Source organism: Bactrocera tryoni, chromosome 1 (genome assembly GCF_016617805.1).
Source record: "Bactrocera tryoni isolate S06 chromosome 1, CSIRO_BtryS06_freeze2, whole genome shotgun sequence".
NCBI lineage: Eukaryota > Metazoa > Arthropoda > Insecta > Diptera > Tephritidae > Bactrocera > Bactrocera tryoni.
This window is the reverse complement of record NC_052499.1, coordinates 42,504,624-42,531,580: the sequence shown is the minus strand read 5'-3', so window position 1 is coordinate 42,531,580 and position 26,957 is coordinate 42,504,624. Positions and strand designations below refer to the sequence as shown.

The 26,957-nt window shown below is 36.0% G+C and overlaps 1 protein-coding gene across 1 annotated transcript in view; it reads left to right on the top strand.

Annotated features, from left to right (window-relative positions):
* LOC120768043 (RYamide receptor) overlaps positions 1-26,957 on the top strand; it is a 368,160-nt gene that overhangs the window by 338,609 nt on the left and 2,594 nt on the right. The window contains exons 6-7 of the mRNA XM_040094594.1: positions 24,474-24,542; positions 24,697-25,001. Coding sequence (XP_039950528.1) covers positions 24,474-24,542; positions 24,697-25,001 — 374 coding nt within the window. The remainder of the gene's footprint in view (positions 1-24,473; positions 24,543-24,696; positions 25,002-26,957) is intronic.

Below are 26,957 nucleotides of genomic sequence, written 5' to 3'. Positions count from 1 at the left end.
CAAAGGAAATCAAAAAACTTTGCCACAAAGCGGCCAACCGGCCCAACTGATTTGGCAGGATATATATAGTTGAGAATCTTGGCTATATCACCCCAATCCACAATAATCACATTTGTATTGTTTCTAGCGATTGCGGCTGCTGCCACTGTTTTGCAAAAAGGTGAATTCCTATCATTTAACCAGCCGTGTATAGCGACTATTGTTATGTCATCGGGATTAAACGGAGAGGAGTTCAATGAGTTTACATTACCTGTGCTTAACTCATGCGGCTCAGTGGGGTTACGACTAGTAAAAAGAAGGAATTTTACATTTCTCTCGCTGATAGTTAATGGAAAAATGGTTGCTGCTAATGTCTTTGCAGTAACAAGAAGAGGAACTCCAGAAATCTGTGGTACAAACCAGCTTTCAGTCGCATTACAGTTGGTGTCGTCGGCCGCTACTAGAGATGAAGAGGTTAAATACATTTTCATGACTTAAAATCTATCTGCTGCACTTACCCAAACCTAAGAGACTTGTTAATACCAAACTAACCATAATTGGTACAATACTATATTGAATTCGCATTACTTATATTTTTCAAACTTCTATATCCTACGGGCTATCTTCAACCAGAACAATGCTTTCTTAACAGCTATGGTACCTGAACTGAGTTTGGTACGCAAAACCAGTTTCGTATGATGCTAAAATATTCGTTATGAATCGTATGATCATCCAATATTTTCAAGGTCTACACAAACGTTCGTTGACTTAAGAAAATTTGCTGTTAATATTTATCCAAGTGGCACTGGATCTTAAATGCATTTTGTTTTCCAAAATAATAATAAAACGTCTAAATAACCAATTAAGAGAGTTTTATAATTGGTATCGATGTAATTTTTTTTAATTTACCTGCATAAATGTTGGATCATGATAAGAAATTGTTGCTCCTGTTGTAAAAACTAATAGATTGAATGTTTCGGTAGTGTATTTGAAATGCTCGAAACAAAGTACACTATTACAAAAACACATACATATGAACGAGTATTTTCGAATAACGCAAGCACAAGCACAAAAAACCAAACGAAAAGGCTTTATCTTCCGAAGCTATAATACACTTCACTATATTGTGTAGATTGCATTACTGCCTTAAATAATATCGCATGTCAAATATTCTGAAGATATCTCGTAAGGTGATACAAGAACTTAATTGCGATCATTCGGTTTGTAAAGCAGCTATACTCGTATGGGCTTGGGGAGAAAAGAGCGTGTAAAGTTTCAGTTCAGATTATTATAAAAATATAGGTAAATCATCTCAACTCGTCACGCCCATAATTTATGTTAACATTTTATGGAATCTTCGACATTTCATTGGGGGTATTACAAACATTTTAAAAGCTTCTTAAATTAAGATAATAACTTGAAACTATTACCACGCCCTCTAAAACCCATTAATCCAAAATCTATAGAGTGCTATAACTAAGTTGAAATGCGAGATAAGAAACTAAATTTTTGTACATCGAAGGGCAGTTTGATTAATTTTTATACTCTTCAACGTGTTGCTACATTTGTATTTCCTCGCGTTTGAATCATTCATATTGCGAGCGTATGAAATGCTTGTTTACACGCGATGTTAGCCTTTCCTTACTTCTTATTTATTTGCACATTTGTGTGGATATGCTTTCTGTATCTTCAACATTTAAGCTTGAAGTAGGTATTTAAACAGCTGATTCCCCCGCTTTCACGCTCGTACCTTTTCAACACATACTATATCTATGTTAAACGTTAACTTCGGTTGGACTGTATAATACCCTTCACAAGTACAAATATTTCTTACAATAACTTTGATCGGTTATATTATACATATGTATATGTTATTATGACTCGATCTGAACAATATTTTCGAATGATGCTAAATTTGAATGAAATATCTCGTCAAAAAATTTGTTTGTCGGCCAACTTTGTGCTATATAGCCATATCTGTGTGCACAATTTCAAACTGATATCTAAAAAACTGAGGTACTAGTTCATATATATACACACGGACGGACGGGCAGACGGACATGGCTGTATCGACTTAACTCTTTTCCTTTGGGTGTTACGAAAATCGTGGCAAACTTAATATTGTATGTCCAAACTACCCATCAAATCGTTGGATTTTTTCTTAACATTGTGGTGTTTATTGCACAAAAAACACTATTAAGAGGGGTTATGAAACAAGTCTTCTTACTCTTATTCGAAAACATTTTAAGAATAGGTTATGAAAGCTTCTTATTAGCATATCTTGAAGTTTGGGGAAGAAGTGAAAGAAAAAATCCAAACGAAAATATAGTTTTAAAAAAATTAAGAGTTATTAAGACAATGAGAGGAACTTTGTGAGCAGGAAAGTATTCTCATCAACTTCTTTGTAATTGGAAATTAAAATATTTTTGTAGGCACAACTATAAGAACTCGACAGATACCATCCAGAATATATTAAAAACAATATAAGCATTACACTTAAACTCGAATGTATGCTGTCATCCATTACAGTTGTTGTTTTGACTTTGACAAATCATGTATTCAGAGTGTGTAAATGCGATTACACTGTAGTTAACTCCAAACTATTTCTGGTTGGGTATTCCCCAAACGTTGCTGAGTTTGAAAACGTGACTTGCACGGTTGATTTGCACTAAGATCGCATGTTAATTTGGCAAATGCAAAACGCTTTAATACACACCAGGTGTACATCTATCCATCTATCAAATGTAAACTTGCATGTAAATATATATAAGAGTATATATAATGTATATACAAGTATTATTGCTATATATATACCATATATTACTATAAGCAGTTTGATTATAAAACTGTGAAACTCCGGCGCTCGACCTTATTTGTTGAAAATTCTCTTATCTTCAGCATTTTAAACAACTCATATTGATATCAACGGATGCTTCGAGAACAACACTGGACTCGGGTGTCTCTATTCATATCGGGCTCGTAAAGTAATTATTGACCAGACAAAAGATTTTTTATCACTGCCGGAGCTTTTAATAACCACGAATATTAGCTTTGAGAAAATTTTTCTGTTTACCTTGAGGTAAACTTGAAAATGTTTATATTTATTTTTGCCTTCTTGCGTCTTGAATGAAGTAAAGAATAATATTGATCTTTACAATAATTCAGCCTTAATACCGATTATACCTAGTACCATATATCTATACGAAACGGAGAATAAGGAACGTTTGAATAAGGAGAGTTGGCGGTATATACTTTCAGTCAACGGACATCCACCATCTTTATCAATTACTTTTTATGTTCGGTAATCAAATGGAAAAATGTCCGTTGAAAAGAAAAGGGTCCAGATCAACCTGGTTTTCGAGTTAATTACACGGCTAATCCCGCTCTCGTCGGGCTTCCAGATAAATCGCGAAGACAAGAAGACTAATACTTGGGGGTGTTCTAAAATTAACGCAAGTTCGAAATTAAATACGAGGTGTCACAAGATTTAAATTTGCTGCCATTTAACAACACGTTTTCATTATTGTTCAATATTTCAAGTTTGGCGGCCGCAGCTCGAAAATGTCACATAAAATATGCTCGAATAGTGTTTTAACTTCGTGGATAGTGAAGATTAATTGAAATGGCTATAATTTTGGGACACCATTCATAATTTCATGATAAATAGGATTGGGAATTAAGCGGATTACTCCAATAAGCGTACACTTTGCTGGAGATTAAAGTGAAATTTCATTGAAATAACTTTATTACTCTTCCAGATATTTAATAAAAGTTCAATCAGACATATGAGATTATCTTTCAATAAAGGAGAGAAAGGTCAACACTGTTGACTTGAGTGTCATTAAGTAAATTCAAGGGCACAGTTGTTACTATAAAATTGTATAGCATAAGCATTTAAGAATTTCTGGATGAATAGAGTTTAGTAATTGGCGCAATTAAAGTAAGGGTTGTAAGGTTAATCCCTTGAATGCTCGACTTTTTGCGAAAAACTCTAATAATTTGTTAGGGTAAAGTAAAAATTATTAACAAAATCGAGAAATCACTACTTAAATTAAGTACAGAAATCTTCTTAATTGGCGTAGAAACCGCTTAAGCGATTATAGCCGAGTTAACAACAGCGGCTGCTGTTGGTTTTTCATTGGGGTGAGCTTTTTACGTGGCGGGTCCCAAACCCAGCGCACAACCCTATGTAGGGGATGTTTCGTCTTCTCACTTTAGCTCGCCTTCGAACGGATGTTTTTAGGCTACCCAGAGGATACTTGGTCAAAGACCGGAAGTAGTGAGCTGCTTGAGCCATGTGTAAAAGAATCGCTTCTGGCCACTCCCAAGTGAATAGCGATCAGAGAACTTTCCTCACTTGCGTGAACTTCTACACATGACTCCATCCTCCAAGTACAGAAATACTGCACAAAAAAAGGTTCGGTGATGAAGTTGTGAGGGGTACTGACTATGGAAACATGAGGTTTGAGAAAAACGCTTTAAAGGTTTTAACATCTGCTTTAAATTTTGACACAATATTCTCGAATTATGTATTTAATAAAAAAATATATTCAAAAAAAAAATTTTAGTTTCCTCTCCGCCGACTAGTTGCTATACTAGGGCACTGTGTTGACTCGTAAAAATATTTCAATAATCTGTGATGTTTGCAGCAGAAAATTGAAACAAGTGCAAGTCCACCTTTTATATGTTAATATGTTCATATATACAAATATACATGTATACGACGCACGCACTGTAATTGCGGCGTTGCAAACATTTGCTTTGTAGGTGAACTGCTTTCATTATCCACTGACATCATTACCTTAGCCGCTTGTTGGCTTGGCTGGCAGTCATTTGAGGCCACATAGCAATAGAAACAACAAAAAAGTGACTGAAACGCTGGTAATTATTAGCAGCATACAGTAGCCGTAGACAAACCACAGTCACCGGCGCTACAGTAACGGTACTTAAACATCCGCTTCAACACGGTTAAATCGCTTTTGTGCAAAAAAGACAATACAAACACGAAAGCACAACAACAACAGTGGCGACGGAGATTCCCCCACAACCAAATGGCGACTGATACACTTTTGCGAGTGTGTGTGTGTGTGTATGTCTGTATAAATGAATGTAGACAAAAGCCATTAAATGCCTCTAGGTAAACAAACGTACACTAACCGTCAAGAGTCAGTGACCGCCGGTGCACATGTGTGTCATTTGTTGTTTTTTTTTGTACTTGGGGTCATCTCTGCTGGACAGTGGCGCACCCTACTTGTGAACATGATAGAAACACTGAATGCCGCCACTGACGAACAGTTGGATATCACGCAATTTCATCAAAGTGAGGCACACAGGTAAACAATTTTGGTTTATACCTATATGATCGCAAACGGTGTAAAGATGCGCACATTCGAGCTTTGATAAGGGCATGGTTAATTCAAGTAGCCAGACTTTCGCCTAATTGTTTTTACTTTTTAAATAACTTTACAACTTTAACCCAAATACCATTTATAGACTGCTGATTTTGAAAGGAAAAGATGGAAAGTCTTTTAAATTCAGAGTAATTTTATTTTGTTCAACCTCGTACTTTCAGACTAATTATACTCTGAACAGGCTATATTAAGTTTGATCACGATGGTTGAAACACCCAAAAGGTAAGAGTCCGTTTTACGTGAATTACCTGCCTACGAAGGCCCAAATTCACGGTGCTTTCTATTGCTAGAAGCACGTAGATCAATACAATGCGTTGATCAGCGCCCCAAAGCATAAGTGCAGGCACCTGCACTTACACCTTGATTCCAATTGTTTCTGGTTGAACTCCCTAGCCGCCTTGGTCGGGTTCGAGGCCGACCTAAAACCTCTGCCGTACTCTGGGTCCTGCACCCGGCCGCAATGCGACTCCACATTGTACAAATGCCCTACCTGCATTTAGGTTTAAACCACAGACACCACGAATCTTCAGAAAGGGCCAAACCCAATGAGCAGATTTGAGTTACCTCCAAGGGCAAACTGCTCCCCGTGGTACCATATTAAAATCTTTGGTGTGACTTTTGTAACTTTTGGCTACTACCAGTTTGAGCTTCATAGTACTCCCAACTCATGACTGGTGACATTTGTCGCTTGAACAACAAATGCCTTTATATTAGGAATTAATATAAAAAAACTATAATATCATTTCAAGCTGAGTATTATAGCACTTGTTCTGACTTAGACCATGATGACATTCAAACCAAGACCTGCAAATGTCATACACAGTGCATGTGGATTTTAGTCGCCTCTTACGACAGGCATGCCTTACCACGGGTATATTCGGTTTCCCCCCCCAACCCAAAGGGGGTCCCCCCTACCCGCAGGGGGAACCCATAAGGTAAGGTTGGAGACCCTGTAATATACATATTGTATGCTTGTATATATTCGGTCTAGTTTTCAGATATTGAGATATCGATCAGAAACTACTGCCATACAAATTATGCGATCCAAATGAAACGTTAGACAACGTGAGAATTTCTGATTAATTTGTTCAGATGTAAACATTATACCAGCAGTATATACATAAGTACATAGGTATTCAAAATTACCTATAAAAATCACACTTCATGCTGTGAAGGGTATTTTAGTTTTAGTTCTACACTATTCAAATTGAATTTTTGGGATAGACTTAAGCTCTTTCAGGGGAAAAATAAGGTAAAGTCACACGGAACCGAGTCTGATGAATTTGACGGTTGGAGCATCGTTATAGCGTTGTTTTTGGCTGAGAATTCTTCTTTTAACAAACGAAAATCGCTAAGCTTATAAAAACCGTTGTAATCTTAGCGGCTGCCACAGGAAAAGAAGGCAATAAACACAGCTGAAAAAGACAATCGGGCTCTCCAAATCAGTGAAATTTTAATTTCGAATTTTCGTTATTTTTCGAACTCATAATCTACTGAAACTTGCAATCTTGTGCACGTCTAATTTCCGTAGCTTCTTCGAAGAGATTTTTTCTGTTCTATTCCATTGTAAGGGAACTCACATACCTATCTTTACTCTATGCAATGGCTTGAGAGCGAGTTTGAAAAATGTGCCGCTGTTATTTTAAGATCTTCCTATAATTATTTGAAATGGTCACTTTTAATATTCTTAGTTCCTTTTCCATGGCTGATTACTTTGAAATGTTGTATACAGATAGAATTTTTTTATTCGCTGAATGTTAAAAGTTAGCTGAAGGGTTAACAGAAAGTTCGGTACTGAATTTTCCATGTTCAATGTTCCGATATTGAAGGGAATTGTTGCTTGAAAAATTTAACTGATCTAAACTAATTTAGATGCTTACGGTATACAGCTCACCCGATAAATTAGAATCGAAAAGCGATTGTAATAAGTTCTGACTCATTAAATCAGATTATATTTCTTAGAATATGGACTTCAACAGATACTGGCATATGAGCTTTTATTTTAAAACAAAATGGAGGAAAGTGTCTGTGAACGAAAATATATGACGATGGGTTCGAATTTACACTCTTAACTAGTTGAATTCCCTTTCACAAGTATTAAATAAGTTTCGTTCAATATTGCTTCAAAGAAAAATAACATATTATTTTACGGTTAGTCATAATAAAGAACGATTGTAGGTAAAAATATCATTTCTTTTTCAAGTTTCGTGCAAAGAACTTTAAGAGGTTCTTACCGTATTATAACCGTATTTTAAATATGAGTACTAATCTGAAGTGAAGCTGTAGAAATCATTACATACGTTAGTAAGCGAACGACTTGTAATGAGCGAAATTTAGCTTCAATGGCAACATCGATTCAGTACTCAACGGCTTTGCGATATTTAAGCGATGCGGTAACGTTGTAGCACTTACAACTTCACTTGCAATGATTACAATCACTTATTTTAATTGATGATGATTTGAACGGTCTGGTCACTGGATGTGGACAAATGACTTGGTGAGCTGCGAACTCCCTGTAGGAAATTAACCTAACTGCTAATTCTCATTTCTCATACAATAATTTTTTGTTGCATTGTTATTTAATATATTTTTTGGTCAGGGAATGGATTTTGTTTGCGCAAGTTTTTGATGGAAAAAGTAACTATATACCATATATTGATTTGACATTTGGTCAGGCAAGTGCTATCTACTACAAAGAAAAAAATTAGTTCTTTGAGACTGTATAAAAGAAAAATTTCGGTGGATTCTGAGGCTGAGTTGGGGATCGGTGTTATTTTGAGACTTTTCACATATGCTGCAATTACTTGAGTGCTAAGCATAGTTCTAATAATCATTTAGTATGCTGAGAGTTTTTATATAAGCGTTGTCTAGCAATTGAAAGCTTTGCTTGATGAAGCTATATACGTAGATAATAGAATCGAACAGACCCTAAAAAATATCAAAATGATTATCACTTTGAATTGCTGACCCTGATAAGGTAAACCAAGTACTTGCTTTCGAAAAAATTTGATTTTCTTGCTATAAACTCTGTCCTATATTTTTACCCCAAAAAAATGGAAAAATAATAAAAACAGCATGGCAACTTACTAACAAACCTTTAAAACTCCATAGCAACATATTTATATATTGTATACACATATATGTATATATTCAAATATTCAATTCCTTAAATGAAATCCCCACTGCTTCATTAGCTTTTAACTATCGGATAAACTTTTTTTTCGAAACGAGCACTTGGTTCACCCTGTTTATTTACTGGATATTTTACCGATTAAATTAGGTTAGCTTTTAAACTGTTGAACTATTACGCATATTTGAGCGCTTGGACATCAAACGGTCACTTTGCTGTTTGCGTAAATCGGTGCTAAGCTATTTCAGTTAACATTTTCTTTTTCTTCCTGCATTTCTGCTGATGCCGTCACGTTGCATTACGTGGCAGAAATATCAACTTATCAATGAGCTGTGATATAAATTTCGCCTCTGAATTACTAATAGAGTTTAAGTATACACAAGTAGCAAATACGCTATACGCGCTCCTATGTCCATGAGAATGAGTGCAAATTTACAACAGTTATAACAGCAGCAATCCAATGTATAAGCCACTGTAAAGTAAAATCTTTTTTTTTTTCTAGGTATTGGAAATTACTATTTTACTTGTCTCTAAGCCTCTAGAAAAAATTGAAATGGTTCAATATCCAGTCGAGTTTTACATGGTGCTAGGTTTACTCTTTTGTGACTGAGGAACAAATGAAATGGAAAGCACACACCTTTGGTTACATGTTGCGCACACACGCTACATGGCGTTTTCTGAGATTTCCACATCTTGTACCTTTTCTCCTGTAGGTTGGGCCAGCTGCCTTTGTGGCTGCCGGCATGATATTTCCTGCAAATCAAAACTGCATTATTTTGTGCTAAAAGGAAAGAGAAAAAAACCTTCAACCAAAGTAGCCACGGTTCAAGAGGTGAATCGCGCGCTGCAGCGGCATTCCACACGAGCGAAAACACAAATGACATTAGCTGCCTTTAGCCGCTGAAATTATGTTGCTGGCGGCAACACTCGCACCCGCCTGCATATTGGCTCGGCACAGGCTCGACTAAGCGCTGTTAGACACTCACTGCCTAGCTGCGGTGCCCGTCCGTTTGCCTGAATGCCTTCTTTCGTTTGTCGACTTCGGCGACCTCACGTTTAGCCTCACTTGACTTGAGACACAAGCCCGGAGCGAGGTGTGGGTTTGGTGTGATGCCACAAGTGTTTAGCCACCAACATTTATATAATCCATAAATATGGGTATTTGATTGCTGCAGGCAGTCGCTTCCTCCCGCTTTCGAATGCTAACCTCCATTGCTTGTCACTAAACAAATATTTTGTTGCAAAGAGCTCTCTTCCATTGCCGAGCGCATAGACAATGCATTTATATAAAGATATACCGTTATACTCGTCTGTTAGCATCGTGGCTCAATGCGCACGAGTCAACAGGCAACCACGTAGTCAGTCATATTATCGAATTAAGTTTGTTCGATTACCCAGCTCAGCTATCAACGGATGAGGCAACTAAATATTTCGTTTTGCAGCCGCAATCATTGGCAACCAACCAGTTAATCCTGCAATGAAGTTACTTTCACTTACCGAAAGTGATAATGCGCATCCATATATATCGTATAATATGTAATATTTATGTGATCAAAGAAATGCCGATTATAAAAATACTTTACCTTAATTTGATATTGATATTTAATATTTCTCAAAAAGTCACAAATGGTATGTATAGTGTGTCCGTTAGGAGTATGTATAGGTATCATGAAATTTGATATGTGTATTTCTGACACCTTGAGGCATCGCTCTTAGGCAGAATGCAGCAATGGTCGCACATAAGATTCTCATGTTCTTTACTGGAGTAGACACCGCTTACGCGGTTATAGCCGATTTAACAACAATGCGCCATTCGTTCGTCGTTTTCACTGTTTGGTGCCAATTGGGCATTGCAAGCGTAGTAGCCAGGTCCTTTTTCACCTGGTCTTTCCAAAGGAGTGGAGGTCCTCCTCTACCCCTGCTTCCCTCGCCGAGTGCTGCTCTCAGAGCTGGAGTGTTTTCATTCATTCGGACGACATGACCTAGCCATCGTAGTCGCTGTCTCTTAATTCGTTGAATCGTCAATGTCGTCGTATAACACGTACAGCTCATCGTTCCATTGCCGATATATGATATGATATTCGCCGTTGCCAATGCGCAAGGACCATAAATCTTCTGCAAAACTTTTCTCTAGAAAACTCGTAACGTCGACTCATTAGATGTTTTCATCGTCCAGAACTTTAGTTCTCAATTCTCTACTTAGTCTGAAGACTATTGGCAAGAGTTATTCTGCGCTGGATTTCGACGCTGACATTGTTGTTTGTTATTAATACTGATTACAAGTTAGCCGAAATTATCTACAACTTCGAAGTTATGACTCTCATCTCTGATAATAATAATAAATAGAGGAAATATCTTCACATATTCTTCGAGAGACTGTTTTAGGGTAGTAATCTGATAATTTTCGAATCTTGGCAACTCTATTGGACAATATAGTTTAATAAAAGGGTTGTAATAAAGATATATTATGAGTGATGATAATGAAGCCTTAGGGCATAAACCCAGTGTTCTACCGATTAAGAGATGATATATTTTCTAAGTTGATAGAAATTGGGAGCTGGAGGGGGAAAAATTGCGGTCACTTTGCAGTCATAATACCAGAATATGTCAAGGAGACTCATAACATTTTTTGAGAAAGACTAGAATATTTTTATTCAGTACAAATCGCTATTAATATAGAAAGAGTCCAATGCTTAATACTTTTAAAATCAACTATTTTTTGGTGGATCAGAAATAATCACCGTTCTAGCCAAAAGCGTATACTTAATTATACTTTAAAATGGGAGAAGCATTAAATTGTTTGAATGCAAAGAACTTTTTATGGGAACTTCAAACATTTATGTCTAGTCGTAAATGCACTGTGAATATTTTATGGTATAAAATATGAAAAAGGCAAATCACTTCTGACTCAAGTTTAATGCGTTTAGCGTGATTTTTACAAATTCAAGACTTCATTCGGAGCAAATAAAGAAAAAAAAAATGGCTGAGCAGGAACCTTAAGAGAAGAAAATATTGATAGAATGTGCCGCTGCATATACTTATCTAGACAAGAAGGTACATTAGGGTGAGCTAAAAACTAACCTATCACATACAAGAGTTAAAATGGGAGGAAGAAAATTGCTGCCAGGAAAATGTTTAGCTTATTTTTAAAAGGTATCAAATTCTATATATTTCGCATACCATAAACTCATACTATAACGTGCATTCATTAAAAATGCCATAATATGTAGTTCGACCGTTCAGAATAAAAATGTTTATATTGCGGACTCTGGTAGAACATAAAGTTTCCCATAAATTTTCGCCAGACCTAAGCCTGGGACGACTACTGGCTGCTGGCAAATTTACGTATAGAAACTTCGGGTATAGTTCGGTGGGTAAAGGCAGTTTGGCAAGCACCGACTACTTGATCCCACGTTTCAATTGGGAAAGAAGGTTCAGAGTAAATATAGAAAAAGATCGTTGGCGAAAGGCATGTTAGCTGCGTGTATTTATGTATATATTTATTTATGTACACGAATGGCTCAAGAATGTAGGATGGAGTTGGTGCGGGGATAGCATACTTCAAGCATAGGTCTTTGCTATTGGGAAAGCCGTGAAGCTAGCCTCTCATACATCAGCAGGCAACTCCAGAGTTAAAAGCTACATAGACAGTCAAGCACCATTGGAGACAATAACTTCATTTCGCTTATCCGAAGTGACTTTGAAACCAGAGCCGCAGTTGAGAGTTTCGCCAGGAACAGGCTGCTTCACTTCTACCGAGTGCCAGGTCAGAAAAGTGTCAATGACAATGAGATAATGAATGAAATTGCCAAGAGTAATGTACAGCTGTCATCCGAAATAGTAATCGACATTGTTAAATACATGCACTGTCTTTACGACGATCTACACAGAGACAGAAAGGTCATAACGCATTAGAGTCACAAAGCAATAGATCAGAAATGCACAAAGCACCTACTCACGCTTAATAAAAGCGAATGTAGGAACATGATTGTTATATTCAGTGGTGACAATCTGAAGACGGCATACGCCTGCAAAATGGGCTTGACAGATCGAGATGACTACAGAAAGTGTCAAGAACAAGTAATCTCTTGTGAACTTGTGCACTTGTCCTACATGTCCTGGTATGAGACACTGGTAAAGTTATCGATAGTGAGGTCGCCGAACCATTGAAACGCGCGTTAAGCTCTCCATCTGTCATCTCTAAGGACCAAACCTGGTCTATCATACCAACCTAACCACTGTGGTTAGGAATTTTTCTCAATTAAAAATGTTTAAAGCTAACAAAAACTCACATTAAACTTCATTTTAGTCCACGAATTCTATAAGACACTATTTAAGGTTTATCCAAGGAAATAAAATTGATAGCCTTACCCTAATATACATACATATTTGAATATTTTATGCATTGAAATTTAAACGCATATAAACAAAATCACCAAAATAAAGGAGTTCGAGTAAAAAATCTCCTAACCAATGTAAACGGAAAATGCTTAAAAATAAAGCATTTATTGGCAACAAAGTGAAGTTAAACATTACAGTTTGCACGCTCTTGTTAATGACACCGTTAAGTGCACGTTAATGTGCAGCAGTTACCATTTTCGACAAGCTCATGATACTATTACGTTTGATACGTACACAGGCATGTTAAAGAGCATATGTATGCATACAGCCTTATCAGAGAGTTAACGTTACTTTTGTTACTTCTATAACTGGTAAACAAATACAAAACACACAAAAGTTGCTAAATTGTGAGAAACGTGTGGAAAAGTACTGCCAAGTTAGCTGGCGTAGGGCGCTAAAAGTCAAAACAGAGTCAGCACGGAAATGACTGCTTTAAGTCAGCAGCTGCGCTTGCATACAACAACACAATGTAATATTTGCTTCAATTTTGTCTTTTCTGGAATTTCAGTTTTTCATTGACCATCGCGTTGTGCGGCCATTGGTGACTTTGACTTGGTTCAGTTACGAAATTTTACTGCAACTTTTGCAAATTTTAACGGTCCACATCCTCCAACACATCACGAAGCGCTTTGTTTTCCTTTTCCATGCCACTTCAACACATTTGCTTATCGCTTTGTTTGATTTTGCGGCGCTATTATTTGTATATGTTGCACGTATATATTCGCTGTCCGCATTTTATTGAAATTTTGCCACACATTTCGCCCATTAAATTCATTGCCTTTGGTCCAACACTTTGACCGTTGGCTTGACCCGCATCACTCACTTTGTTGGGCCAAAATGTGCGTGCCCATCGATAGCGTTGGGAATTTGTTCAAGCGCTCTTAACGAGTTCGAACAAAATGCTTTGACGTAGTCGAAATGCGCCTACAATCTGCGCAGAGATAAACATTCAACCATCACTCTGTTGCTATTGTGTTTATCGTCGCTTCTGGTGTTTCATTGAACGTGCACGTTACTGTTGGTGCACAAGGGCGGATCAGGATGGGTGTTCGGAAAGGGTTACGTTGTTTTAAAATTTAATTTTCAGCATTTAAGTAATTTAATACATTTCTAGAGCGGTAATAAAAATTGGAGGCGATTATCCGGTTTCCCTATAAGCAACCGGAAATGGTTTATATCCAGCTAAGCCATGTCGACTGGCGGCATTCTCAAAAGTATTTGGAGAAAGTTTTTAGGTACAGATAAATACTTGTAGTTTTATCGCATAAACTCATTACCAAGATCATGCATATGGGTTGGTATTGTAATATAGTATACAGTTGAAATCGGAACTCTACTCTAGAAAAATATGAGGCCTTACAAGACTATTAAGAATCTTCGTATCCATTTAAATCATTTTCCATTAAATAACTTTCTTCAAAGAGTATTGAGTATTTATAATAATTTGAAATAATACCGCTGAAATTACTAAGAGTTTTGGCTACAGTAAGTGAAATATCTTGCCGAAGCTAGACTTAGCATATTGTCAATCCATAACTTTGTCGCAACTTTAAGATTTATTTCTCTCAGACTATGAGTGAAAGTGTTTCACAAGGCATAACATGTGGATACGATGAATCTGAAACTCCGCTTAATCAACTAAAAGTGTATTCTCGTAAAATAGTTTTATTCTCTTTAAATCGATCAAAATTTTAACTAGGCATCAAGAGTACTTTGAACGTATGCTTGATTGGCATTTTGACCAATGTCTCAGCGAAGACTTCCTTACGGAGGGAATATGTCACTCAGGTTACACCAACGTTAACTTGTTTACCCTTAGTCTTTCGAATAGAGCTGTGAAAAAGAAAATCATCTATTATTATCATTTTTACAATGAATATGGTGTTAGAAAGCCAAGATTTCGTGCTAAAAAATTTCAAGACAGTGTTGTGAGTTCAGCGAGCTTGGTTGGAAGTTCTAATGCATCCACTCTATATTATATTGTTACTGTCTACATAGTTGCTTCAGAATGAGAGCACGTTGGCAAATATTACTTTTTAAAATATAACTGCGGCTGCACTAGTTTGTAGCTGGTGTACTTCACCGAAGATTAACAATTACAAGTTGCTTGTACGGAAAAAATGCGTCGGCTGAGTAGTTGTGTATATGGTTCATCCTTTTTGCAAAGCTTTCGATAGCAATGAAGGGTAAATATTAATCTCGTCACACAAAACCATAAAATGCATGCCAAGAGAGACATTCAAATATGTGAATGTATGTGTATGCTGTAGACTTGGTTCGTGCTTGTTGGCCTGGGACAGTAGCCATACATAAAGGGCAATCACGTTCGAGTGTAAAGGTTTTTTTGTAAATGAGAAAAACAAATGTTGCCAATAATTCATATCCATTCCTTTGGCAATTTCTGAAATTTTTATTGTGAATAGATAAAAGAAACACACTGCCATTGTATGTTTCATAAAATTTTATTATATTGAATATTTATGTTTTGGCAACTCAAATATATTAACTGTGGGAGATAAAATGTTATGCGTAATAAACTAATTTTACTTGCTTAGAGACATGTTTTTATCATTATTATCATCAGTATCAATAAATATCCCACTCTTACACATGCGTAATATTTATAGATTGCCATAAACGATATTTATGAATTTCAAAAAAATACTTTGCCTCAGCTTATTTTGCTGGAGAAATTAGATTTTGGCAATTAAAAGAATTTGAGGCTTAGAACTGGTTTAGATTTGCAGAGGGAAGTATTTTTGCACGTCTCCTTTAAAATTTGTAGAAAAAAAATCCAATTCTATAACATTAGTATTCAAGGTGTTCCCACAGCCTTGCACCCTTTCAATTGATTTGTGTATTTCTGATAACGATTAAAATCGAAAATCTACATTAAAACAGTGCGTATTTTGAAAAATTGCCTTTTAGCTTAAAAAAAAACCATGAAAATAAGCACTAGAATATATGGAACCATATTTGTGCCTCTTGTATTGAGCCTATCTATAAAGTCCAGAACTCACGGTGAATATTATCCCGCTTAACAGACAGTTGAACTTCCATAACTCGAACTTCTGTAACTCGAAATTCTCCATAACTTAAGGGGGGAGCCTGCTTTAGAGGCTTTAAAAATTCGATTTTTTAGGAGTTTTTTAGGAGGGAAAGAAATAATTTAGGGTTTATTTTTTTTTTTTTTTTGATACGAAATCTTTGATATTCTGCCTTTGGGAAGCAATTGCCCGATGCATCTCGCATGTGCATTTGTCTGACGGCGGGCAGGATGCAGGTCGCAATTTCTGTCGGAAACAAAAAATTCAAAGAGTTCCATATTTTTTAAAAATGTATCTACTAGTTAAACTAAAAAAATTCCAAAAAAAATGAAAAAATTTTACAATTTTTTTGTAAATTGAAAAATAAGTGGTTTTTGAAGAAAAAAGATTAGAAGATAATTTAATGCCAAAGATAATAAACTTTGCCCTAATTCCATACAACGTTTAGCTTTTTTTCTATCCTGTCCGCCAATTAAGAAAAATCGTATAAATGAAAAACCGAGAAATCGCACGTCAAAGTTTTCGCTTTCTGCCCAAGCGCTCATATATCTGCTGGACGCTCGGTCACTATTTCCCTTCCAGCTTCGAAAATATTTCGAATTCCCATCTATAACTTTGGGGACATATTCTTTGATTATTTTTGAAGAGATTTTAGCAAAAAAAAATCGATTTTTTGAAACTTCTAAAGCAGGCTCCCCCCTTAAACTCTTGAATTGGCAATAGAAGTCAAATTTCATACAAATTTCCTTCCATCCTCGAAGTCTCTCTAACTCGAAGTTTTTTTGTGGATTATGCTGATTTGAGTTAGAGAAGTTCAAGTTCACAGGTTTCGATAATTCTTAATTAAATTTAATGTAAGCTGAGTAGCAAGAAATAATTCTAATTCAAACTTCCAAGTTCATAAAAACCTATAATATGATACGTCTCATGTAAGACACAAAATCAAGCCAATATTAGATTTTATTGCGTATTTTACGTTTATTTTGAACAAATTATTTGCAACTATAATGAGTGCGATTTCCAATCTTTTTCTATGAGATATAACTACATATATTTCAGTATGGTAAAAATTATCTACGCGATAGCATTTAAAGTGAAGGTCATTGCGAATATCGCAGCTAATCCAAAGCGCTGTACAAGCATAGACTTTTCTCAGTGCTTGAATATTCAGAAATTTACACCAAAATTTAATGTATGTAAGTATTGTCTTTTAGTAAAGTCATGGAAGTTGTAGACACCACGTTATTGTTCTACTTTTTATACCCAGCAAACAATAACTTAGTAAATGAAAAAAAAGATCGAAAATTTACTATAACCGAGAAGTTGAGGAATTGGCGAGACAAAAACTTAAAGAATTAACATAATTTTCAGTGTCATATTATAATATAGTATTACAAGCAACAAGGTCGATTCAATGTCTTTTTACTAACCGGATATACCGGTTATGCAAAACTTATCCGTGGTTCGAATTAATTTATATCATTATTATCAATATGATATATATAAACACACAAGCCACCTTTAAAATAACGAAACTGTAAATTACACGGTGCAACATATTGAGACAGCAAACACAAAAAGTTTGTTTAAGGGATAGGCACTCTGAGGAACTTGAAATTGCAGATGGGTGGAATCGCGTGTGTCGCGCCCACAAAATAAAAATTATCCTGCTTTACATATGTATAACGGAAATATCATTGAAATTGTCGAATGGAAACTTGGCATAGATAGTAAATTTAACTTGTTAACCCTTAGAAAGTGTTAACGTCTTATATATAATTGAATATGGGGATCTCTATACTTCCGACTGACTTTAATTAAAATATATCGATATGAGATATACTCCAATGACATTGAGTGAACGAGTTTCGAGACCACAATTCGGTAAAATGTTAAAATTGCGTTCATCGCAAATTAATAATGTTACTTGTATTTTTCTGACTAACATTTTTAATTGTATATCGGTCAAAGTCAATGCTATAGCTGTGTAATACGGAGAATCTGTTGCCTTAACACATTGGCTACTATTTCATGTTTTCGTACAATACATGAAAATGCGTGAGGAGCCACGTCGTACGAAATTGTTCATTCAACGTTATCTGCTTTGCGACATGATATTGATAATGAATTTATTTGAATGGAATGAAATCAACTGAAAGACTAACTGATTGTTGCGACCCACCACCTTTTGAGGTCTGAGAATGAGAAAGAGTCGCTGGGGGCCAGATCTGGAGAAACCGGTGTATGCGGAAGCAATTCAAAGCCAAGTTCATGAATTTTTGCCATCTTTTGCACTGACTTGTGGCACGGTGCATTGGCTTTGTGAAACAGCACTTTCTTTCTCTTTAAATGCGATTTCGTTCTTTAAATGGTCCAAAAATTATATGAAATAATCGCTGTTGATGGCCCTTCCTTAAAGGTAGGCAATAAAAATTGTTCCATGCGCATTCCAAAATGCAGACGCCATGACCCTGCCAGCCGATTGTTGCGTTTGTCCTCGCTTTGGAGCGGGTTCATCGTGGGCAGTACACTCGAATGACTGTCGATTAGACTTCGGAACGAAATGATGAAACCACGTTTCATCTATTTTCATAAATCGACGCAAAAACTCCAACTTTACACATATACGCAAATATTCGTGGATGATATGATGTACACATTTGATTTGATTTCTTTAGAGTGTCTGCTATCTCGAAAAACTTCATTTTACGGTCACCCAGAATTATTTTGTCGACTTTTTTTTAATGTTTTCGTCGATAAAAAAAACTGTTTTGAGCGTGCAAAGCATTCTCCGTCTTAGGTGCTCATTTCACCACGTCTGAACTGGAGCAGTGTCCGGAAACTCGTCATCAAACCAAGTTTTTGCTTGCACTGTTGTTTTCCCTTCAAAAAGCAATATTTTATAAACACGCGAAATTTCTTCTTATACATTTTTTCACAATAAAAGGTTGCTTCACAGAAAATTATATAATTCACAAACCAATGATTCGACAGCTGTCAAGTTTATACACGCGCCGTTTGAAGATTAAAAATCATATGAATTTAATTTAACATTTGGCGCATCTACATATGTGCCATCCCCTTAATAAGTAAACACGCAATCGAAGTTTAAATTACTCGATAGTTTTGTGCACATGCCTAGAGTACAGTTCAGAGAAAAATCTACTTTAATTAAACTAGAACTTGATAAGCCTCTCACTAAATGTTTGCTGGGTAATATATGTACATACACATATCGATAAATTTATTTGTATGTAACTTGTGCCTGCATAAAATTTACAGCTCTTCGTGCTAATCACAGCAACTTATTTATTTATTATTTGCATCCTTACTTTAATGAGATTTCGAGCATTAACGAAGTAGTAAAATTATTTATAGACTCGTTTCGTAATTTTTATGTGGCAAGTTGCGGTCAAATGAGTATATTAACTTGTGTTAAAAGCAGAGCTGCAATATCAAAGCCAATGTAGCGCAGCACACAATGAACAATAAATGCTTCTGTATATATGTATATATATACGTACATATATACGCAAACATCTGAAATGTAACAAAGTTTCGGCAATCACAATTCGCTCAGAATGGAATATATGTATGTAATCCTATACATGATACCCTGGGTATATATGTGTGTACGTATGGGTACATCTGTACTCGTATGTCTCTACAATGATTGCAATATTTTTTGTAGCTCACAATGGCGCGTACAAAGTATAGTCATTAGTTTCGCAAATTTAATAAAGCGTACTCTCGACTTCAGAGGCTTCACATTATTTCTGAGTTTCACGATATATTCAAAATATATGTATATACATATGAACACATATAGATTTAAGCATCGGCCGCGTATTAGTACATTTACGAATATTTTTCAGTTGTGCTTTTATTTCGAAATTATATTTTACTGCTCTCCCATCGCAGACAGTTTCGTGACCGCCTAACACTATAAAAGGTTGGCGAGAAATCGCGTAAACTCCTTTTTTACAGTTTTCCTAGTCATAAAAAAAGTAGTTGGTAAATTACTAGACATTAAGCGAGTTTTGTTTTAGCAATAGGGTTTACATAAAACCGAGTCGTAAACGCCAAATAATATGAATTGCCTTCCAAGTTGCAAATCGGTGTAATGTTTATAGTTTTTCTTTCCTTCGATCGACTTGTGCCTTGCTGAAATTTTACTTGTGCAAGAAAGCACATTGAAATATAGTATTATTATTTGAAAAGCGCAGTTTAGCTACAAGTATGCGGAAGTAGAATAGAGACCTATAACAAAATAATCAAATGCTTTGCGACAATTGACTGGAATTTTCCTTTTTGCTTTAAGTTCGCTGCTGTACAATCTATTAATTCGATGAAATTAAAAATAGAATTTTAGGGAGGGAAGTGTATATTTTTGTACTTGTTTTGAGAAATGTGTAACTGTATACTACTTGTATAATTTTATTTTTGATACATATTTCAACATTTATTTACAGCATAAAATAAATACGGTTTGGCTTATTTTACTAGATCTTTCGATTACTTCTACTGGTTAACTATGACAGTTAATGTTGGTGAGTGCGCAGACGTTCAATCTTTTCTGGAGCATCGTTGTTCTGAGCCAAACCTTGATTGGGCGCAAAGAAGAAAAGGATCGTTCAGCGTTAGCATTTTTGACTGGCGAAGTGCACAGTACGTGAAGAAGAGTATGAATTTTCGGATATACTATATATGCTTATCGCCAGTGCTGAGGGTTTTTAAGCAAAAAGCACGTGCGTTGTCGTAGTCACCTTCCATTGTTATGGCCAAAACGCTACTTCTGCTTTTAGCTTCGATTTTTGCAGTTATTTGTTTCCTGGCAAGATTTTCCCAAAACGTCTAATTATACATTCAATGAGTACAGTTAAATATATCTTTTTCTTCTAAGTTTAGGTCAAATCTTGGTAACAGCTGACTCAACTTTCTCTCGCAACAAATGGTGAAAAGAAATTTCTAACCCAATCGCATTATATGGTATGCTCCTCAGTCTAAGCATATTTGTTTAACTTATCTATAAAGAGAATTCTTTCATAAATAAATGATTTGCTTGCCACAGACGTTTCGTTACACGAGTGGAAGGTCCACCATGTAATTAATTTCAACAAAAACTAATTCGTGGTCTAATATGCAGTAGATGCGTTTTTCATAAAAAATTACATATATACATATGTATGTACTTTCCTTGTATTTTGTTTTGTTAAGCTTCTTATTTCCATTGCTGAAGGCTTATTATTCCTTCATAAACTTAACATCTGTTATAGTATGACATCACGTGGGAGAAATGGTTTGAAGTTTTGACAGCTATGACACAGTGTAAAATGTTCGTCATCCACATTTGTAAAGGTTTGGAAAATTTTAAATTTTTGCGTTAAGTTGCAAATTTATTATTGCAATAAAACATTGAGACAAGAAAGCACCCGGAAATTGTAATTAAATTCCCCGAATAAACGATATTTCAAAACAATTTATTTTGCTTTGTAGGACTGCCTTATATTATTCTTCTTTACTGGCGTAGATACCGCTTACGCGATTATAGCCGAGTTAACAACAGCGCGCCAGTCGTTTCTTGTTTTCGTAAGGTGGCGCCTATTGGAGATTCCAGCCAGGTCCTTCTCCACCTGGTCCTTCCAACGGAGTGGGGGTCTTTCTCTTCCTCTGCTTCCCCAGGCGGGTACTGCGTCAAATATTTTCAGAGCTGGAGTGTTTTCGTCCATTCGGACGACATAACCTAGCCAGCGTAGCCGCTGTCTTTTAATTCGTTGAACTATGTCGATGTCGTCGTATATCTCGTACAGCTCATCGTTCCATTGACTGCGGTATTCGCCGTGGCCAATGTGCAAAGTATCATAAATCTTCCGCAGAACCTTGCTCTCGAAAACTCGTAACTCCGACTCATCAGATATTGTAATCTCGTTCATGCTTCTCAGAAGTAGAAGTGCTTCAGAAAGCAGGACTAGGGGCGCGGTTGATATGATATCGATACTGGTGGATCCTTTGGTATTGTTCAACGTCTGTTTACACATATTAATTTTGCGGGGATACCAAATTCAGACATAGCGGCATAAAGGCAGCTTTAAAATCGATATGTAATATCCTTTAACTTAAATAATAATAATAACCAATTCGATATATTAATTTATTGGTTGTACTTTTTGAATTTTATTACCAAGTTTAGTATTGTTAGCAAAGGTATTATTTATTCGGTGCCACAGAGGCGTTACTGCACTTGAGCCCGCGATCATAAAAAGTTTCAGTTAACATTTTACTTGTTCACAATATTAATACTAAGATAAATCTAATAAACTAAAAAGAAATATATTTGAAATAAACTCAATCAAAGCTAAATTTAAACAAGTAAGGAAGGGCTAAGTTCGGGTGCAACCGCACATTTTATACTCTTGCAACTCGCAAGATTCAAAGACAGGGAAATACTTTAATGTGCAATCATATAGAGTAAAGTCAGAAGGATGTTCGAAAAACCTGATATTAGCTTTATAGGGGTTAGGCTAACTTTTCGCTTAAATTTATCTATCTTAGGCACAAAAATACACTTTTCGATCAAAAGTCAACTAAAGGTACCGTGGTCTAAATATTCGGTACCTAGGGGCTTCAACAGTTACCATGGGATTTAAATAATTTTTGGTCATAAGGTGGCACACGCCAAAGACATTATTCGCGCAAAGTTTTGTTCCGTCATTTAAAATGCTTCTTGATTTGTGTACTGGAAACTGAACGAATCAAGTGGAACTTAAAATTTTGTTATGTTGAAAGTAGGCATGGTTGTTGTCCAATTTCGTCCGTTTTCACAAAATGACATAAGAATGTTAGAAGAATTCCGCGTACTAAATTTTGTCGCAATCGGTATGTCGGATCCTGAGATAAGGGATTTCAGTCAAAAGTGGGCGGGCATTGTCCAATTTTCATACCAGCTCATATACACCTCCTTTATACCATCTCGGTGGTAAAATTTAATAATAGCAAGAGGATCTGTGGGTAAAAAATTTTGGAAAAGTAGGCCACGCCCTCTAACAAGTTGAATGCATACATCTTACAAGATCTTCTAGCAACAGTCTGACAATGAATGAAATCGGAGGATAAACTGACGAAGAATCAGCTACTCGGATTTCAACTTGTGTACTCATCCTGATCATTTATATGTAACGGGTGATCCAAGAAGAGACCTGTCAAGCTGTCATGTTATTTTTGTTCAGTATTGTTTTACATTTCTTCGTGGGAAGACTTACGCCTGAACAACGTTTACGAATCGTTCAACTTTATTACGAAAATCACCTTAATATAATTATATAAAGAATGTGTTTCGCGCGTTTTTCTCAACTTATGGTCAACATAATCCCACTAAGCGTATTATTCGCGACACCATCACCCATCCTGAGACCCAGTATTCAGTATTGGATGGTATTCGACCGAATGGATCACTTCCTGCACGCAGTGAAGAAAATATAGCAACCGTACCTGAGAGTGAACACGAAAACCGTGCCGTCGGTTCTTATTTCTTCAAAAATGATGCCAGTTGAGAATGTAATCGTCATATTTATTGCCTGAAATTGAAGCTCGTGATCTCGCCGATATTTGTTTTCAGCAAGACGGCGCCATTTTACACACATCACAACACAATCAATGGATTTATTGAGAGAAAACTTCGATGAGCAAGTAATTTCACGTTTTGAGCCGGTTGATTGACCACCAAGATTGTGTGATATCACACCGTTTGTCTTTTTACTGTGGGGATATGTAAAATTTAAAAGTATTTGCGGACAATCCCGTTTCGATTCAGGCCTTGGATCAAAACAGCACGTGGACTCAACGGATGGACCATCTGGGACGTAGCCGCGGCTAACATTTGATAGATTTAATTTTCAAAAAATAAGTGCCAAATAATGATCTTTCGAATGATAATAAACATTCCCCATTAAATTTGAAGTTTCTGTTTTTTCTTTGAAAAAGTAGGGAACCATTAAATATCTATTTAGTTTTGGTGATTCATAGAACCGATAGGCGAACAAACCTTTTATACTCTGTAGCAACAAGTGGAGGACAAAAAGATGAATAAACATATATGTATAAGGATATGTTAGATATTTTATTTTCCATATAGCAATTTCTTTACTCTTGAACCTCCTTGTTTGCTCAATAACTCCTGAGGGAAATTGAGCGCCTTAATGGCAGCGTAAAAACGCAATCAAACCTGACATTTCATATGTAGGCGGTCATGCTGTCGTCAATTAATCATGAATTCTTTGTTGCCGCAATCGGGGGCTGCATGAATTGCGCTATTTCACCTGTTATTATATAAAATTTATTGTTACCGCAGCATGACGGCTTGGAAAATGATAAATTGTACATTATATTGACTTTTTGGAAATATATACCTACATATATGCCTTTATGCAATTAATTCTAACTGCTAGCAACCACAGCTTATTACACGAGCGAATAATTAGCAAATATTCTGTTTTTTTTTATTTGCAGATGATTAAGATGATGGTGATGGTTGTTATCGTCTTCACCATGTGTTGGCTGCCATTCAACGTGCTGGTGGTAAGTCTACAAGACGTGCGTAATTATCCAAATGTACTTATTCATATTTATAAAGCATACTTCTCGCAGCTTCTTAAATAGCGCTGATATGTGCGCGATTCTAATAAGAACGGCTACACTCTATACCGTTATTAAATATTGACTGTCTTTGCAGATTCTACTCAACGATGATGCCTTTAAAATCTGGGAGCCGTTGCCATACTTCTGGTTTGCATTCCACTGGCTGGCCATGTCGCATAGCTGCTACAATCCGATCATCTACTGCTATATGAATGCGCGTTTTCGCGGTGGTTTCCTGCAGATTATTTACCGTGTGCCAGGTTTGCGACGTTGTTGTTGCCTGCGTCGTTATTTGCAGAATCGTGGCGAACGAAATTACGATGCTACCGGTGAGATGACCTTCAAATTCAATGCTGGTAATGGTGGAGGTCTGTTGAGGAAACCTAAAATACGCATTAGGTGCCACCCGATTCTGGTCTTTTCTGGTCTTTTCTGTTCTTTACTGTCTTTCCTTAACTTTTCTTGCTGTACTCTTAACATTTTTTCTCGTAATTGTTTGCCGTTTATTGTGGCTCTTTTTCGTTAGAAATTCATGGAAATTTAACATCACTTTTTATCACAAGTGCCATTGCATGTTTTGTGTTTTTAGCATCACTTTTTTCACATTGCTTTGGAATTTTATTTTTTCTATGTTTCCAGTGACGTTACTTGACGGCATGTTCAGAATTTTATAGCTGGTTATGTCGTAGCAGGCTTGGCATATTTGGTAAGCTTTTATAAGTACTAATAGGTTTAGGGCTCGCGCGCAATAGATCGAAAAACACTCATGATAAACATTTTACTATGATTTACTTTGAAATGCCATAGATGTACATGGCAAAAAAAGTTGAATATTGGCCATTTTCGGAGTCTTCAATAATTTAGGTGATGCAGTTGACCAAATGTTTAGGGGTGCTATGTTATTATTTAACTTAAGATTTTCGAACACGATGCAATCGACAGAAATTGGTTCCCAAAAATAAATGTTATGCAAAAGTAGAGCCAAATATTCGTTAGTCATATATTGTATTAGCTTTCTACATTAGCGACATGTTCATTCACCATATAATTTATCGCTTAAACTCATTCATGTTCTACTCACTATTAATTTAGTTTTTAAACCATTTTTATTTGTACAAAATAAAATTCAAATACTCATGGGAATTCTTCCATACACATTTATTAAAATATTAATTTCTTTCTTTTACATTTTTTATTCACTGCATGCTTGACTCTGAGTCTGAAAAATTTATGCACATACACAAAAGCACTTGCGCGTTTCAGAGAATAGTTCTATTGTTAGCAAATTTATTATTCGAGAATAATTTCTATTATCTGCTCAACATGTGGAAGAGAAATAATGGTTTTGATAAATTTGCAAATAACTTTTGCATTAGCTTTAATGGGTTTCATTGGCTACAGATAATTAAAAATGAAACCTTTTAACAAAATGAAGAGTGTTTAAATATGATTCAGCTTTTCTATTAAATTAATCAATATCTTACTTATAAAAAGTGATCCATTTCGAGGTTCCCTACATGTTTAAAGAAAAAGCACAGAAACTTCAAATTTAATGAGGAATTTTTATTATTATTCGAAAGCACATTATTTGGCATTTATTTTCTGAGGCTTATCGCTTTCAAATGTTGGCCGCGGCTACGTCTCAGATGGTGCATCCGTTGGATCCATTTTTCGATGACTTGTTCGATCATTTCGACTGGTAACTGGCGAATGACATGCGTAATATTTTGCTCCAGAGCCTGAATCGAAGCGATATTGTCCGCAGAGACTTTAGACTTTATATATCCTCACCGAAGTTTTCTCTCAATAAATCCACTGATTGATGTGATGTCTGGGATGTGGTGCCGTCTTGTTGAAACCAAATTTCGCCGAGATCACGAGATCCACTAATAAATTCTGGGTCTCAGGATGGGTGATGGTGTTGCGAAGAGCATGCACATTAGTCCGATTGTTGACCATAAGTGGAACGAAGCACAAAAAACACATTCTTTACAGAACGCGAATTTTACTAATAAAGTTGAACTATTTGTAAATGTTGTACAGGCGTAAGCCTTCCCATGATGAAATGCCAAACAATACTGAACAAAAATAACATGGCAGCTTGACACGACGATCTGTCAAAAAAAGATGATTGAAAAAAGCACCTCCTCTTGGACGAATCTTTAAGTTATAGAGAGTGATATATTAGGCACGAGATGTCCTAGAAGCTAAAATTTTCCCCTTTATTTTTGCTCCATAAACTCCTTTTCAACTTATATTAGGTTTGTCAACATCTCCTTTCCGCTTTTTTTTCTTTTGAATTTTCGCGGCTATGAAAGCGCGCTCGTATCTGGCAATACTATCCATCTTTTGAAA